We start from the raw sequence: 18183 nt of genomic DNA on the forward strand, positions 1-18183 counted from the left end.
ACGAAATAAAAATTCAAACTCATTTAGAATAAATAAGAATACATGAAAATGATCTACTACTTAGAGTCTAATTTAAAAAAAAAATGTTTTTTACTCACCTTGCTAATTTTTTGAAGTCATTAAAATATAGATGCAAAATATGGAACACATCCACTTTTGTTATACATTTTACTTCGTTACGTTGCTCTAAATTCATATTTTAATCGTTTATAAGTACATCAATGGCTCTTAGTAAATCATTTAAAAAATGTAAACAAATAATTATTTTAATACAATAGTTGCTGCTCCATCTCACTTTCTCAAAAGTAATAGAACAGTAGGATCTTGAAGGAATCTAATGATATTTAAAAATTATCACAACTCTGCTAACAATTAAGTGTCGTTTTTTACTTTTAACGCATGAAAAAGAGAAACAAAAAAATTTTGAAGATTACAAAATAAAATTTGAAAATATATTAATCATATAAACTTTTGTTAAACATTCCAATTTGTTTTGGTTTTGTAGTGTTAAAAAATTATCCCAAAAGGGATTTAACGATTTATAGTATTACCATGAAGGGTAACACGTTTCAACTCCCAAATCAAATATCCCGACTGACCAAAAAAACGTGCGAATCATAATTCCCTGATTAAAAATGCCCGAACGAGAAAATTCCTGGAAATTTTTATATTAAATTAAAACATGGGTATTTTGGATTGGGTGAATTCGGACGTGTGTTCGTTGGAGCATTACTTTTTTCTGCTATTTTATGCATTAATGGCTCAAAAAAGATTATTTAGGAATATTAATGAATTATTTATATTAATGATATTTTTTATATAATCATTATATCCCAATTTCTTAAAAGTAAAGGAACAAATAGACATTGAGAAAACCTAATTTTATTTAAAATATGCCAATAATCTGCCAATAGTTTTAATCCCTTTCGTTAATTTTTAATGCAGTTTATTCAAAATAAAAAAGAAATAAGAAAAATATTATTTTATTTTATATTTATTTTATATAATACGTTAATCATATCCACTTGTGTTATGCATTCTGTTTAATTTCTTATTGTTTAATATGTCAACAATATCAAAATATTTATAATTAAGTCAAAAGTTTTTAATACGCAACTGGTTTAAAGAAGATCATTGAGAAACTAAATTTTTTTTGACGTTAAGTTTTTCCTTTTTTTTATTTTTTATCATTTAACTTATACGCGAGTAAAGGAATAATTGACTTTTAAAAACATCTTATATTATTCATAAAATTTTGTAAACATACCTGTAATCCCCATATTTTTTTATTTACAATTATTGAGCTGAATAATTTTTAATTCTGTTAAAACAAAAATCAAGGAAAAACTATTTAACCTTAAGATATCAAAATTTTGAAACACAATATTTGGTATATATATTTTTATTAATGAAAAATTATTAATTTAATTTTTTTATATTAAATTAAATATAAAAAAATTATAATTTTTTTAATTCACAGTTTACCTATCTGATAGTATCTTTGAGTATTAGTTACTTGAATTAATACAAAAATATTATTGATTGATGAGGCACTATATTTTATTTTACAAGACTAACAATAATTAGATTATTTTATGTTTTGTCTTATGTTCGTTTTTAGGTCGTATTTATTTATTAAATTTGGCAGTTACTAGACTAATAAATTTTCAATTTAAGGAACATAAATCATTTCCAATTAAGTTTTGAATTATAATTTGCTATTTTGCTCCAATGCTTATACAAGCCTATATTCGTTAACAAAATATTTTTAGTTAGATCATTTTATTTCTTTAAAAGAAAAAGAAATAAATCACTAAAAGTAGACTACAAAATAAATAAAATTCTTGTAAGATTTTACAAGATTTCTGATAAAGGAAATTCTCTTGTATTTATAATATTCTAGAAGAGGTATTTTCTTTTAATTAAAATGCATCCTTTATTAAAAACATAAAAAAAAAATTATATTATGCATTCCTTTTGATTCTAAAGTTCAAGTCCTTTTGATTAATTTCTTTAGTAATAAAATATTTTTAAATGAAAATTACTGACACCATTTTTGTAATGCTTTGCTCCTATTTTGTAGCTATTTTTTCGTTAGGTATTTTTTTAGGTCTCTGGTTATATTTAATTTAAAGATTTTACCCATAGGATCAAACTTTTACTATTTTTTAGTATTGATCTTGTTAGGAACATTTAAAACCTAATTAGGTTATTTTAATAGAAGTCCCTGAAGTTATCATTCTAAATTTAATAGTACCATACTTTGTCTACCAGCACTTTTAAAATTATTGCTTAATATAAGTTAAGACAATGTAACATGTTCTATGGGTCTTTAAATGGAACTACATCTTATGAAATATTTTTAATTAAATATCTATAGACATACAATAAAAAATTTATAAATGTATTTTTTTTTAAATTGCAAATTTAGCATATATACGAACACGAGAAAAAAAAATTCTCATATGTTGACGATCTCAAGAACTTGATTTATTCGACGAAAAGCTCTCAAGAAGAGAAATGCAAAAAGCTCCGAATAAATTTCCGACTTGCAATAATCCCCGATATTTAAATTTACAAAGTCACACGAGTTTCAAAAAGAAACAGAGGATGACTGCCTTCATTACTTCCCTTGTGACGGAGATCGTGAAGAGTTTTAAAGAGGCTTTAGTCTCGATACAAAGAGAAATATATCGTGTTTGCTTTCCGAGGCTTTGATAAATTATTTTAAAAGTCTCGGCAAGTGGAAAACGTACTTTTAATCCTCTGTTCACTAGTATAATATTCCTGTTGAAGAAAAAACACAAAAATAACATCTTAGAAACAGCCCAAGCCGATTTTCTATTCGCCAGATTAAGGGGGTCATATTTCTTCACACCAATTGGAAATTAAATCACGTCTTCCATAAAGATTTACTCGAGATTATCTTTGAATGCAGCGCATACATGTACTCGAGGAAATTTTTGATAGTTTAGGATGTCAGGTTAAATTTCTGGATTTATTTAATATGACGTCTTGATTTCTCAGTTGTGTGCCTATTACGTTTCAATGTGCCTTTGAAATAAATTGACATTACTCATAATTGCTCATTATTAATTAATAAAAAACATTAAAAATGACTCAGTATTTTACGGTCAACTTTAAAATATGTGATGCTTAGAAAGTATAATTTAAAAGGACTGTTGTAATTTATATCAGCGTGAAGGAAACATTTGACTGAAAATACTCGTAAAAGCGAAAGGTTACTTATTAAAGGTGGTGCTATTGTTGGAGCATTTGCTATCCAAGAATTGTAACATTTTGATAAAACTTTACGACTAACGCAATTTGAAGATCTAAAAATGTTGTGCTAAAATACATTGTGTGGTTTAAATGCCAATAAGTATTTGCAGTGGGTGATTCGATAAATTAACAACGACTTGAAGGAAAAAAAGGTATTTTTGATTCAAACTAACTTGAGCATGTGTGAACAGTGGTACCACCTTTATGAGCAGAAATTTTGCCAGAAAAGTGAGTCTTTTGAATTTGTTTAATAAAAAGTAAAGTAGCATTGTGAAGTTCAGATGAAGTTTGCAAGCAATCTAGAGTGCGATCTTTTACAGTTATGGATAAAACGTAAAATATAGTTGATAAAATTCGTTGTGATTTACGAAATAAAAGATGAGTTTTAAGAACAACATCAAAAAAATTATTTCAGAAATCACAGCAAGAGATACTCAAAGTTGATGTTCTTCCTCTAACACATTAAGAGGTACTTGTTCCTGAAAATAAATAACTCTATTGCTTAAAAATGTTTTCCTTCTATTAAGTTCTGAATGAAAATAACTAATAATAATATGAGCATCTGATCAACAGCAGACACTGCAGTCGAGAAATATGTGAGAATGGGTCATCGTTTCTGTCAAATTTAGTTAATTCACAGTTATTAAACTAGATTTTTAATAAGGGATGTAGGTAATGACAGAATGCCAAAGAGATCAAAGATGCAAGCTAAGTATAGGAAAAATTGAACAAGTACAAGGATAAACTGAAAAACAAAATTGATCACTAGAGGGAACCCACCTTAGGGCAAGAACCTTGAAAGATACTCCTCGAAAAGAAAGAAATGAAAATCTATTAATATATAAGAAGCCCTAAGATCTAAAAGCAAACGAAGATCATTTCTTGACCATTTTCTCAGGTCGAAGCCTCACTTTGATAAAATTAAAATTAATTGTGACTTTGTAGCTAGTGCCTTCTTCTTTGAGAAGCAGGAATGTGCTAGATTAACCATGAGTATTTCAAGTAATTTTTTTAGAAACCCCTAGTTTATTTTATGATAAACTTTCTATTTTATCTGTAAAGACCAGACAACCCACTAGTATTTTTTAGCAACCGGTAACTACTTTCTTTATACACTTTGAGTATCTTCTATGTAAATTGACCTACTAGTAACTTTTGTACAAGCCCCTAAATTGTTTATTCAAGCACTTTTACATTTTAAGTATAAAATCCTCCTAGTTATGTATAGCATTAGAATTTCCATAAAAACCTGAATAAAGAAAAGATGCGATACTATATATGACTGTATTAAGGGGTTTGTACTGTATTAATGGGTTTATCTAGAGTAAATTTCCAAAGAATATAGTAATAAACTATAATAGTTAATTTCTCCAAAACCTTGGAGAAATTAATATTTGTCGATACATTATTTGGATTTCATCATTTTAAACGTATGAGTAAAGAGGAAATTTTAGCAATAATATACTAATATCTTGCCGGAGCTTAGGTCCAAATAATAAAACATCATTAAGAGATGCTCTGCCTGGAGATTCAGCAGATACGTTAAACAAAATTCGCAGTTTTGTGGTTGTTTTTTCTAGACGAATCACGCGATGAAGTGCTTTATAATAAAAATTAGATTATTTTGTAGAAGACGACATATAACCTAAATAAGTTACTAAAGACATTATAATATTCTCCTTTTTTATGGCCTAAAGTACAATTATTATTTACATGATTTATTTATGTTTTTATAAATAAATCAAGTATAATCCTTTTAACTTTAATCAAACTTTATTCTAGAATCTCAATAGGTCAAACAATCAATGATCTGATTTTAAAGGATGCTTAGTCTTAAAGTGATGAAATAAATAATTTTTATGATTTATAAAGAAATTAATGGTCGTTGAATGAATAAAACTATTGATATTGATAAACAACTACTCGAGCTTACTATAATTTTAACTATTAATTAAGCTGAAAATAAATATCTGACATACATTACACTTTATAATAATAAAATAACTGTGGCATTAAAATTATTTATTATAATTTTCATTAAAAATTTAATTATCTAACTAGAGTATTGTACATATTTTCTGATACGGTGTTAATCTATTAAAGTAAAATTAATTAAACATTTATCATACTCATTTTAATAAGAAGATCATTGAGTAAGAAGCAATAAAATAATTTTTGAATCAGTATACTCTTATGAGCCAAAAATTATTAATAATTTTTAATGTCACTTTAATATATCATATGATACTCTAAACCAATAAAATTATTATTATGATATTAAAAAGCCATAACTCATATCTATACATTTTTTTAGGATACAGGCACTTAACGAGTAAATAGCGTAATGATTTACGTATTACCTTGCAGACCATATCATCAATAATAATAATAATTTTTTTTTATGAATCATTTTCCTAGAACCAATAAACCTATTTTTATATTTATATTTAAATCCAATTGATATAATATTCAATAAAGAGATTTTTAAAGATCTCAAATTAATTTAATAATTTTTAAGATTTAGGATAATTATTGATAAAAATGATAATCGTTTTCATTTTTCAATCAATTGAGGTATTATCAATCTCTTAAAATGCTTTTGTTTGCTATAATTTTGATTTTCAAGTGATCTAATAATAAATAAATTTTTAACTTTTAATACCTAGTGCCATAGTTAATAATTTAAAGGTCATTTATATTTAACCGAAATTTAATTAATTCCGATGTGTTTTAGTAAATAATCATAATTATAATTTGAATATTATCTAATATATCCTTAATTACTCTGACTAAAATTAATTAGAAAATTATCATTATGAATTAATAATAAATAAAAAAAAAATATTTTGATTTAAATAAGCTCTTGTCACTAATTAAACATTTATGAATACGATTTTAATGAATCCAAACCATAAATCAATATGGTTATTATTAATTTTGAAATTTAGTTTTATTTGCATTAAACTAGTTTGTTAATTAATACTATAATAGAAAAGAGGCATCAAGCCTAAATTAATTTTTTCCTATGACATTAATATGTGTTTATTCAATGCCAATAAATCAAATGTTTATTATTTGTGATTTTATACGATAATTTAACCTAAATCTAAACACCTCCCGATTCAGACATTCTAATAAGTCTAACTTATTAAAATACGTTTTAGAGAAACAACTTTTAATATAAATAAAATAGACAAAAAACTTTTTAAATGAAATGATCTTTAAAAGTGAATCCACAATTTGGCCACCAACAGAAATATTTAATAAAAGTTCTCCAGGCAAACTTAAGTGGATTTATTTCTGCAAATAAGTTAGTAAAGTTTGCAATAGAATTAGTGAGAGACAAGCGACGAATTTCGACACACAATTTATTCTTTTTCGCAAACATAATTGTGCGCCTCAGAGTGGTAAATTTAAAGTTTTATGCAGAATAAACTTTTTCGCGCTATTAAATTGTCTCCCTATTGTTTTAGGACTTTAATTGGGTTTACCGATGCACAGTTCGTCAGTGCTTTACTAACAATTAGATTTTTAGATAAAAATAAAAATAATCCAAATATATTTTATTTATTTTCTTATTTATCTAAAATGAGGTTAGCATAATGTAAATATAAGCTGATTTAAGGGTAAAATTGAGTCAAGTGGGTTAATTCTGTAGGCAATTAAAAACATATCGTTATGTTATTTGCAATATTCATTTTTATCCAATTTTTAATTTCTATGCCTGAGCGTTTTTTTGTTAAAAATATTGGTACAATATGTTTTCCAATAATATACTGAAATTTGTTTTGAAAATGAGATTTTTATAACCAATATGGAAATTTAAATTTAAACTTTAACAAAATATATTTGAATGTTTTTATTTCAATTTGCAGAATATGGGAAAGTCTATTCTTTCAAAGCTAACCTAATTTTTTTTTTAAATCTAAATTAAATCTTGTAAATAAGTAAAATATATTATTTACTTATAATAAAGTCAGTAATGAATATGTATCATGTAAAATTCAATACTTATCAATTAAATGATTATATTTTATCCACAAAATAACATTATAACAATCCCGAAAAAAAATAAAATTTACTCCATTTAAAAAAAAATATATATCAATTTTGAAATTAGAATAATTTCCGGCGAAAAAATATTAAATTTCCTGGAAATACTAACATTTAAAAATTTAAAAAAAAAGCAAAAAAGACTTTTATTTCCTAAAAAATCTTAGTAAAGTTTCAAACTAGTTTAATTACCTAAAAAAAATATTTTAATCGTTTGGACAAAATAAATCTAGAAAAGTCACGAAAGAATTACTCTCTGAATTTTTTCTAATTTCAATGACCTAGAAAAAATAACCAGGTATTCAGGCAATCTGAAAGTAATAATAAAGGACTGCAAATCAACCCGAATTTTTGAAAAAAAATCAATTTACACCAGTAATCTGGAAACGTCTCAACATAAATTTAATTGTCAAAAAAATACTAATTATATCTTTAAAGTACTGCCTGCAATAAGTTAAATTTATTGGTTAAGAGGACAACATATACTTGATCTAGAAATAAACCGAACCTTGATTTCATAAATCTGCAAAAGAAAAAGATAATTTAGCAGTTTTTTTTTTAATTTGTCTATCAATGTTAATAATTTTTTCAATTACTCTCTGGAAAAATTATTTCAGTGGTCTGGAAAAACTAAACACCTATTCTGGTAATCTGGAAAAATGATAAACGATTGCAAATCATCTCACATACGAAGAAGCCTTTACGTCAGCAACCTAGATTTTTCTGAAAAAAATTAATTAATACTCAAATAACTGCCTGGAAAAGTTAGTTCCTTGGAGCATGTATCCACCAATATAAAAGAAATAATAAGCGATTGCAAGTCAACTGTCCTTAACCCTTAAAAGCCATAGGTCTCAAATACTGCTTGGAAGTATATTACACTGATCCTGCACAAAAGACTCAAAGCCTTAAAAACTTTCTATCGTCCCATTTCTTATATGTTTTTACGAAAAAAAAACAAGACCGAAAGGTCATCTACATTTAACAGTAAATTTTCAACATCATCACCGTGAATAGAAGCTTTTTTAAAATTAAAATAAGCTAATTGAATTATAAAACATTTTTTTAAAAACTCTTATTATTAAAATTTATTAAATTATTAAATATATTTTTTTTGAAACAAAATGTGATTAACGTATCGAAAAATATAATTTGTATTAATTATTTATTATTACTTATTGAAGATACGTTGTTAAATGTCTGAAATTAAATGATTTGACAAATTTTACCAGGTATTCGTTTTATATTTAAAATATTGCAGAAAGAATACATAAAAAAAATGTTTGTTTGACTAAGAATAAAAAAATAAAATATAATAATAGTTTTATTGTAAAATATGAAATTAACGTAGTTTTTAATGGTGTGTTTTTGGCCAGTAGTTGCCTTTAATAGTTTTTTCTTAAATTTACTGCCAATTATTAAAAAGTAAGTATTTCCACTTTATTTCCTACTAGTGATTAGGAAACACCTATAAAAATCTATAGTAACGCAGTAAATATTGTTCCGATTTTCCGTTCTATGGTATATGGCACTAATATGGTAATAGAAACACATTTTGGTTAAATTGACTAAATTTTAAAAAACATCATCAAGAAGTGGCCGATGTCATTCTAATTTCTACTAATGATTAGGACACACCTATAAAAAAATGATGAGAAAAAGTTTTTTAATAGAATTATAAAATATTTTTTATGTAATGAAGGACAATATTACTCAAATTGATCATGGTCATGAATCTTACAATTATTCATAAACGCTCACGCAGTGACTATTGTTCACATTTTACTCTAGTTTTAAATGGTATCTAGAAATTACTCCTAAATATAAAAATAAGTATTTTTTAAGTGTCCCAAGGCAAGACTTTTTTTTTACCTATTTTATAAAAAATCACTGCGCATTAACTCTTAACCCCTTTTTATTTAAGCTGTCACTATTGTTTGAGTAGTACTTTAAGGTATAGTTAAATAAATAATCTAAATAACTTAATTAAAAAGAATTTAATTGTGTATTGGTATATTGAAGTGCACGATTGCAATCCATAAATCAACATTAAATTATTAATGTTCTCTGTATCTCAGAGAATTGCTATTTTGATTTATGTATCCATTGTGTTTTATTATTTCGAGAAAATCAAGGACCTTAGATATAATTCCTTAGATAAAATAAAGCAAAAGAGTTTCTGAGCTTATATAATTATATCTATGAATTTATTTTTAACATTTTAAATTAGAAAGCAGAAAAAAAGTAAGAGATAGCGTCATCACTTTGAATGGGCGTAAAAATGCTGATATTCTGTTCCTTTAATGTTAAACAATAGAATGTTTGATTTTCTACATTTTTAAATTATTCTTATACCAAAAAATGCAAACTTTAAACATGTGGCTTTGATAGGTCATGAATAACTCTCTGAGCCTCACAAACTTGCATCCTTTTACTTTTAATAAGTAAGGAGTAAAACATGCTCTATAAAAAAATTGCAATTTCAATACTTTAAGGTTTGGCAAAAACTAATGTTATTTGAAGCAATTTCAATTAGTTCTTTTCCTATATGATTTAAATTTGAAATATGTAGCCTTGACAGGTCATGATTGACAGTCTATCAAAGTTAAGCCTTTTTACACTTTTAATAAGTAAGACATGCTTTTCACGGATTTGGTAAATTAGTTTGGTTACATTGGTTGCAACATTTTGTTTTAATTTAAATTTTTTTTTGTTCCAGAAAATATAAATTTAAACGATGTCGCCTTAACAAGTCACGAATGACAGATTGGTAAAATTTTCTCCTTTATCACTTTACTTGAATAATACTGATATTAAATATTATCAACTCTTAGAGCTTTCCAGTTATTAGACATTTATTAACCTTCAGCTGTTATTTTGTTAAAGATCATCAAGATGGGATATTCATCTTCGGCATCATTGTCTCTATCTAGAAAGTTTTCTTTTTATGTTCTTTTGGCTGGGCTAATATAATAACTAGTAGTTTGTAAGTTGCTCTCTACTTGGCAAGGCCTGACTACTGTTGCTATTCTAAGATCCTAATTTCCTATAAAACAATTTTTGATTGTTGTTAATTAGCGTTGGTATTATTATTATTATTATTAACTATAATAACAACGCCTTGTAGATCAACTATATATAATATTACTTGATTTGCTGCAAAAAAAACACGTTTCTTAATTTTGTCGTAATATTGAAAAAACACCCGGTATAATTATACTTATTAAAATTAGTTCTTTACATTATGTTGAAAGAAATACACCATTTATTTTTGGACTTAAAAGACTTTTCCTTATTAAAGAACATGACATACGTTTTATAAGATTCCAATAAAAAATTTATAAAACAATATATTAAAAAAAAAAAGTTGCAATGTAGCAACCGTTTATCTATCTCGTAAAAGTGTTAATAAGTGGCCCTAAAAAAATACCCATTTTCACAAAACACACCTTTTATGTTATCGGGAAACCGCGATCTTAAAACACGGAAAGCTCTTACATTGTACTTATCGAGTGGCCAATCTCCGCGCAACCCTATTTATTAAATCGTAAAAACAACATTAGCGCCATCATCAACCTCAAAGTTGCGAAGCTCGTAAAGAACAAAAGGAAAATAAATGTACTTTATATCTTGATAACGGCCAACAAATTTTAAACCTTAAAATTTTATTATTGCTATAAGGTTGTGCAGGATTTATGGCAATTTTCCACTGGAGTAAAATGTATTGAACAATGTTAGGCTTTGAAAGTATTTATAAATAACAATAATTTAAAGTCTTTTTCAAGGCTAATTTTAACAGGAAATAAAATTGTCTTACGAAAATGTAACTTTAGAACTGAGTGACATATAATACTGATAACATAAAATAAATAATTGATGAAGCTATGAAATACATGATCATAATTTTTTACTTTCTATAGAAATCTACAATAAGAATCTTGTATATTCTGTATTTAGTTAAAAATCCCAACGAGTTACAGAAGCCATTATCTCCGTAACTAAATAATATGAGGACAAGAGAATTACAAACCTTATCCTCTTTATCCTATTATCAAGAGCATGCAACTTTAAAGCAAAATAAGCTTTAAGTAATATTGTATTAATATATTTAATAGATTTTAGGTTAGTATCTAGTATTAAGTACTTTTTAGGAATTTTCAATTATTTCTTTTTAAACATTGATGCTTTTAATGCCATACCAAATAAAGAGAGATAGTATGTATCATCTAGAGGTTAGCATTTCAATTTTCTGCAACTGTTAAGGCTAAGTTAGTAAGAAATCAATATACACCTATGTAACATCAGCATATGCATGTGAGTTGGAGTCAATATTACATGTTATATTGAAAAGTTAGTAGAAGTCTTTTCTCCACAAATAAAATGCTAATCCTCTAATTTCAGGAGTGATGCATTTCGGCAAGTGTTCTTGCCATCATCAGACTTAAGTTACTTAACTCATACACGTGGTATGTTTAACTTTTCAATATTATATTGACTCCAGAATGGACTTTTTCCCTATTACATGTTATAGTTGACGCAGTATATACAAAGGACCCTCCCGTAATCTTATTACAGGAAGGATAGCATTAAAGCTAATTTAGCTGGCCTCTTTCAAAGTAGTCTGAGTATGAGATAATAAAAATGCCACAGAATTATTTGACAAGCCATGCTATTTTAATTTAGACAGTAATACGTCATGACCCTTTATGTCGAACGCGTCTTAAAAGTTAAGAAGAACTATTTTCTTGATGTCTAGCAAAATCATCTACCAGACTCGTCGGAACTATTGTAGTACTATGACTAACTCTAAATCCTGATTGATGGCAAGATAGGATATTTTGTGAACTAGCATATTCAAATAGTTGGGTCTTTAATTTTTTTTTAAATAATTTGGAAATTCCTGAAAGATTGCTTTTAGGTCTTAAGTCAGAACAAGTTTTTGGATTGCTTTTAGCCAACGGAATTATCAAATTAACGACTTATTACCAAGAAAAATGTATTATATTTTGGTCCTTTATTTTTTTAAAAGTGGACATGAAAGGACCATTTATTTCAGTATGCATTTTTTAAATAGATGCAATATTCACTTTTATATAACATCATATATTAGGTAAAGAAACTTGAAAAGAATATGATTCTCCTTAATAAGTAAAAATAAAAGGATTTATTATATTTTTACTAAATATAGCTATGGTCTAAAATTATACATTCACAACCAAAATCAAAAAAAATAAACTTAAATGGATACGACTATCACTTTTATATAAATCTTCTTCTATATAACTTTTATATAAATTTTTTAATTTTATATCACATTTTTAAGAAATTTAAGGTAGATAAATAGCTTTTTTTTTAATATTTATTAGGAAAAACTAGAGCACTAAAATTGTCGAAATTTACAAAAAAAAAATATTTATAAAAATCGGACTAGAAATATCATCACTGTTCTTCTCTATACTAAAAACTGATTAGAATTACGCATTCTTAACTAACTCAAAAAAATGCATAACTTAAGTGGATACGATTTTCAGTATCATATAAAAGCATATATTACGTAAAGAAACTTAAAAAAAAAATAATTTTCCTTAAATAGTAAAAAAAAGAAGACTTTAAGTTACAGTGCAAGTAATAATACACGAAGCTTGTTTAGTAAATACCTCTAATAAAAGTGAATTAAACACATCAAAATTTATATCAATATCTCGCACCCTAAGAATATTGTTACGGACAACTATTGTAAAGGTCATAAAAAAAGTTAATTTATCTAGAGGCTTTAAAATCCCGATAAATAAGAAGCTTCTATTTAAATTTAAACTATTTTACCCTAAATTCAGCAAATACTCAAAAGTGATCCGAAATATAGTCTGTATTAATAACACACCCTGTGCCAAAAAATTGTTTATTGGATACCAATATGGCAATAAATAAGGCTGCTAGTAGAAGATATTCATGTTGGTTATTTCACAGGCTCAGTAAACTCAAACGAGTCCAAAATTGACAAAGTTTATTTTCTAGGAAAAGCAAATTGATATTAAAGTCTCCCAAATAGATTCCTTCATCGCAAGCATAAAGCTGAGAAAGCTATTCTTCAAAATATTTTAGAAATTTTAGGAGATTTGTTTTCAAATAAATAACAAGAAGCACCGCCACCAAGACCTTCTATATCAGATTAAAAGAGACTAAGCCCTGCAATTGATGCATTAAAATTGTCTTTAGTTTTTTGTAGCAATGTTTTAGATATTGCCATTAACATGAAAAGAAATGTCCAAGGTTAAGGTTGAAGAATCATTAGGGGTTGAATTGGCTCTTATTATTTCAGTTATTAGGGCTTTACTCTTCGCTAGTTTTAAGCTATTCACAGCGGTCAGACCTCACTATTTTTTTTGATGAAGTTTTACGAGCTCATTCATTAAGATCGCATTAACAATTTGGTTGTGATTTGTGTTATAAAAAACTAATGTTTCGCTATTATCTAAAAATAATGAAATATTTATAGTAGCTTCTTTATATAGTTTTTTTTAAAGTAGTTAAAACCTTTTTCTTTTGTTACCTCCAGGCAGTTGAAGCAAAAAAAAAAGAATAAACAACTATTTTGAAGTGAAGTTGAATTTTTTTTTTCTGATTTTTTTACAGACAGTTAAAGTCAAAAGCTTAAATTCATTTTCTTCTTTTTCTTTTCTTCTTCTTTAATTACTTTAGATTTACAGCAATTTTAATGATTTCATATTCAATAGATGCCGTAAGTTTCTGGGGGAAATTTCACAACTTTTTTCAATTAGATCTGGTCTTTTTTTTTAGTTTTTACCTAAACAACCTTGTAGGAAAAACCAGTCAAAGGTTACTTTACGTTTCTACTGAATATCCAAATCTTCTCTGGAATAATTTTTTATATAATATATTAACTTTTCATTTGATTACAGACATTACACCTAATTTTTCCCCCAAACTTTTAGGAGTAATTTCTCACTTAATTCCAGACGTTTGGCGTCATATTTTTATACGTTTTCCATGTAAACATAACCGTTTTAGTGCATAAAACATGTTTTTAGTCTAGTTTAATAAACTACTAATCGACTGGATTTACATAACATTTCTCTTTGTTTTGCAAGATTCCCAAACTAAGAAAACCCCATAAAAACGATTAAAAAAAATAGCAACGGTGAAATATTGAAATTTTTAAATACCTTTTATAAAATATAATTTTTAATATAGTTAAAACAACGACTTTTGCAATTTTCCAGATTTCTTATCAGAAATCAAATTATGTTTCTTTTTCTTTAGCAGCTTCATTTTTTTATGTCAACAATAGTTTTACATTCCTGTACAGGACAAAAGTTAAAATTATTCTGCTTATGGATTAAAATGTATATCATAATAGTCATTTTTATAACGAAAATATTTCTCTATTTTAAAATTTTTAAAATTAAATAATAATTATCTTTTTACGGATTTCTTTATCGTAAAATTATTAAAAATAAATAAATAAAAATAGTAAACTTTTTCAAGCAACTCAGGCTCACAATACTGCACCATATTAAAACTCGATTTAATTTTAAGTGAATATTTATTAGGCTTATAAACAAAAAATATAAGTATCTTAATTTTTAACTTTGGAACGTTTGTAAAATTGTCAATGTAATCTTGACATATTCATTTAAAAAATCAAACATTATTACCAATGTGGAGAATATATTCCACTTTAATAACATTTACAATATTATTGTTTATTGCTCAATGCAGACCTCTCAAAGGTCCCCCAGAACCCGTTCAAAAAAATAATAATAAATTAGCTCTCAACAAACTCAAAGAAGCCATTGATAGTCTTAAAGGTAAAACTGTTGAAGAAAAAAATGAAAAAACTTTAGCCAAAGCTGACGATGAAGACTACGATAGTTTAGATGACATTCAGTATGAAAAGGATGAAGAGTCACTTAATCCAATCGTAAGAGGAAAGAAAAATATTAAACAATGGGATCGTTGGGTAAATGCTATAATTAGTAATTTATTGTAAGTTTTTTTGAACCCAAACACGTTCCTAGGGTAAATGGTCTGCGTGCAGCGTATCTTGTGGCGTAGGAAAAATGACTAGGTGGCGCCACTGTGTCTCAATGGGATGCGCAGATGGAGAAAAAGAAGCTCAAATTAAAACTTGCACCAAAGAGCCTTGTTCTTAAATTTCTAATTAAGCATGCATAACTTTAATGGACACGATTAAGTATATTAATTATATATACCACAAAGTTATACAACATACTTTTTTATTAGCGAGTTTTTTTAAAAGTACTTATTCATATTACATCCTAAAACGTGTCATATTTAATGTAAAGTTACTCTGACTATTTTTATATCATTTTTGATTTAAGTTAGAGTAGCTTCAGGACCGTAAAGGGTAGAAAAGTGTTGCATTATTTAGTTTTAAAAATATTTTATGAGCTCAAGATGAGGCACAGGTCATAAAAATGCCACTTGGGATTATGACGGCGTGAAATAGAAGCGACTGTTATATAACATTCAGCTGCAACATGCTTAGAGCTATACAAGACTTAAAATAGAAAAAGTTTTAATTACTTGAAAATATTTCTTAGAAGCTTAAAAGGATAATTTTTAAAATAAATAACAAGACTCCTTTGAAATCCTTGCGATGAAAAATATTAATAATTTACAATTTGAAAGCCATAATTTAAAGTTTGCTAGGTCTAGTTATCTTTAGATTAAAAGTTTTCCCAAGCGAGTTACCTTATGGTTTGATGAAGAAAGTTTCTTACCGCAACTCTCAACGGTCTGATGTTGAACTATACCAGAAATTTACGTTAAATAAATTTCCTGGCAGGAACTTTTATGTAACCAATGCATTAAGGTTGAATTTCCGTTATAAATAAAATTAGTGGGGAATAATGCACGTCAAACTTTAATTATTATAAATATCAGTTAGGTAAGCATGATAATGAACAATAGTAATGATAAATAGGTGTGAGCATATTTAAATGTGCTCTAAGGTAAGCGACTTCTATTAGGTAGAATTAAAGTATAACGAAATAAATAATATACATTTGTGTTAGGGCTTTAAATTTTATTGTGATAAAATTCGATTCATAAATAATAACTTTATTTAAGCATAATGAAAAATCAATTTTCATGAAAATTATTTACATACTAATATATTTTAATTTGTAATATAAGTTATTAGCTAAATTAATTTTAATACCCTAATTAAAAGCAACTATAATTTGAAAGTTTTCCATTAAATTTTAACTAAATTATAATAATAATATTAAATTAGATTTATTGCTTTCCACAAAAATAAATACTATAAAAACAAATTATATATTATGCGGAAAACATAAACGCTTTAGTCGTCAAGACTAGGCTAGACATAAGGTATGTGTGTAAGTTTAAAAATATAAACCACACAGTAATACAAAACATGTTAGAAACTAAACCAGAAAAACAATCAATATCAAGACAACGGATACCAAAAGTTAGACGTAAGCAAAAATTTTGCTCTTTTTAGATACGATTAAATTAATTTTGATTTAAGCAGCTATCATATTCGCTTCCTGTTATTGTTATGTTGATTGTTTTTAAAAATTTAATGCTATTTCCGTTAAAGTCATGGTCTTCAATAAGTTAAACGAGTTTTGTTATATCAGCATTTATTAAGTTAGTTTAATTTGTTAAATCGTTCTTTGGGAATAAGCAGTAACGTTGCGGGTCATCTGCATATAAATGATTCAAGCACAACTATGCTTTTTTTGTAAAAGATTGTATTTATCAAGAAAAACGGCTTTACAAAAGCTAAAAATATTATTATAAAAAATTTAAATTTGGTTAATCCGTTATAAGGATTCATTATCAATTTAACTATTTAAATTTAATAAGCGTCCATTAAAAAATAAAAGTGTTACCCATTTAAGTTATGCATTTTTTAGACTTTATAAAATTTATTTAAAACTTGAGGTATTTTAGGTAAAATTTTATTAACAAACTGTGATCTTCAAGATAATTAGGTCTAGATAATATGAACTCTTTACAATGATAGAAGATAATAAACAACTCTTAACAATGATCTTAAAGATTTTAAGGTCTAAAATTTTCCAGAAAAAGCCGCTCTATTTGGAACAGTGAATATGTATCATATTTTTATTCTCCTTTTAAATCAAAATAAATTAGTTTTTATATCTCTTTGATATTCCACCAAAAAAATAACAAATTTGGTTGCACTGGCGTTGTACTAAAATTTGAGTTTTAATAGCTTTTTTTAATATTTTTTTATAATGCCGGTAAAATTCGAATAGATCATGAATTGGTATACTCTCCAGTTGGATTAATTCTCCATAAAGGTCGTAAAAATATTTATCTTTAGTTAAATTTAATCTTTTAGGTTCATTCTGTTTTCCTTTTTTGTTATAGTTTTGAATTTTATTACAAAGGTGATATTTTTTCTTCGTACGTATAGAAAAAGTAGTGTAATTTTGCAGTTCCCTATAATATTGCTAATGGTCATTGTTCCTAGATAATATAAATTTGTAAGAAGCTTTATTTCTAAGTTTCTGTAATAATTTTATTATGTCCATAATCAAGAAAGCATATATGTAGTTTCAGTTTAAGTCTTACTTGGGGTATGGCTATCAAACTAGCTAAAAAAAATTATAAAATATCTATGTCATCAATATCATAAACATTCTGCCAAGGGAAACTTTGAAAATCATTATTGAAATAGGCCCAATTTACATTTTTAAATGACTTAAACGTAAAGGCGGATTTTCGCTACTAATGCGGAGCTTTATATATACATTGGAAAATGATCTGAGATCCGAATTTTATTTACTCCAGAATTTAATACACCTT

The 18183-nt window shown here is 26.1% G+C and overlaps 2 protein-coding genes across 3 annotated transcripts in view; both read left to right on the forward strand.

Annotated features, from left to right (window-relative positions):
* Positions 1-18183, forward strand: part of LOC126742712 (protein turtle homolog B-like) — a 472815-nt gene that overhangs the window by 249163 nt on the left and 205469 nt on the right. The gene's annotated exons all lie outside the window — the stretch shown is intronic.
* On the forward strand, positions 14977-15603 carry LOC126742716 (ADAMTS-like protein 3). Its single transcript, XM_050449501.1, has 2 exons — positions 14977-15316; positions 15375-15603. Exons 1-2 carry the CDS (start codon positions 15014-15016, stop codon positions 15507-15509), a joined length of 438 nt encoding a protein of 145 aa, XP_050305458.1. The 5' UTR covers positions 14977-15013; the 3' UTR covers positions 15510-15603.

Source organism: Anthonomus grandis, chromosome 12, assembly GCF_022605725.1.
Source record: "Anthonomus grandis grandis chromosome 12, icAntGran1.3, whole genome shotgun sequence".
Taxonomy (NCBI): Eukaryota; Metazoa; Arthropoda; class Insecta; order Coleoptera; family Curculionidae; genus Anthonomus; species Anthonomus grandis.

What these genes read in the sequence shown, in the direction of transcription:
- LOC126742716 (XM_050449501.1), top strand. Translation starts at nt 15,014, where the DNA reads ATGTGGAGAATATATTCCACTTTAATAACATTTACAATATTATTGTTT. An exon ending in TTAAACAATGGGATCGTTGG is followed by an intron (nt 15,317 to 15,374) that starts GTAAATGCTATA and finishes ACACGTTCCTAG; the next exon opens with GGTAAATGGTCTGCGTGCAG.